Genomic DNA, 410 nt, shown 5'->3' with positions numbered 1-410 from the left:
CCGCGGGGGACCCACAGCCGGAGGAGGGGGGGACCGCAGCCAGGACCCGTCCCCCCACCCCGTTTCGCCTCCTGGACCTGTCAGGTCGGGGGATCGAGGCAGGATCAGTTTGGGAGCCGGCCGGTCTCCACAGTTAGCTCGTCAGGTCAGTTACCTGTCAGGTCGGGGGATCGAGGCAGGATCAGTTTGGGAGCCGGCCGGTCTCCACAGTTAGCTCGTCAGGGCAGTTAGGGATTAATTGGAGGGGGGAAGATGGAAAGAGCCTCCCCATAAAGCAGGGAGCCCAGCGGCTCGGGACGTGTCTCCGCACTCCCGGCTTCACAGCCCCGAAACGTCACGAAGGGGAAAAAGAGATGGGAAATCCCCGTCCCCCGCAGTGCCTTGGGGGGGGGGGGCGGGGAGGGGACCGG

General features: G+C 66.3%; 1 protein-coding gene across 1 annotated transcript in view; it reads right to left on the bottom strand.

The window, feature by feature from the left end:
• Positions 1–146: 146 nt before the first annotated feature.
• SLC4A1 (solute carrier family 4 member 1 (Diego blood group)) overlaps positions 147–410 on the bottom strand; it is a 41,771-nt gene continuing 41,507 nt past the window's right edge. The window contains exon 16 of the mRNA XM_019474276.1: positions 147–214. Within this exon, the coding sequence (XP_019329821.1) occupies positions 147–214 (68 nt within the window). The remainder of the gene's footprint in view (positions 215–410) is intronic.

This window comes from Aptenodytes forsteri, unplaced genomic scaffold (genome assembly GCF_000699145.1).
Source record: "Aptenodytes forsteri isolate BGI_AS27 unplaced genomic scaffold, ASM69914v1 Scaffold249, whole genome shotgun sequence".
Lineage (NCBI taxonomy): Eukaryota > Metazoa > Chordata > Aves > Sphenisciformes > Spheniscidae > Aptenodytes > Aptenodytes forsteri.
Note: the sequence above shows the minus strand (reverse complement) of the source record. Positions and strands in the feature narration are given on the sequence as shown.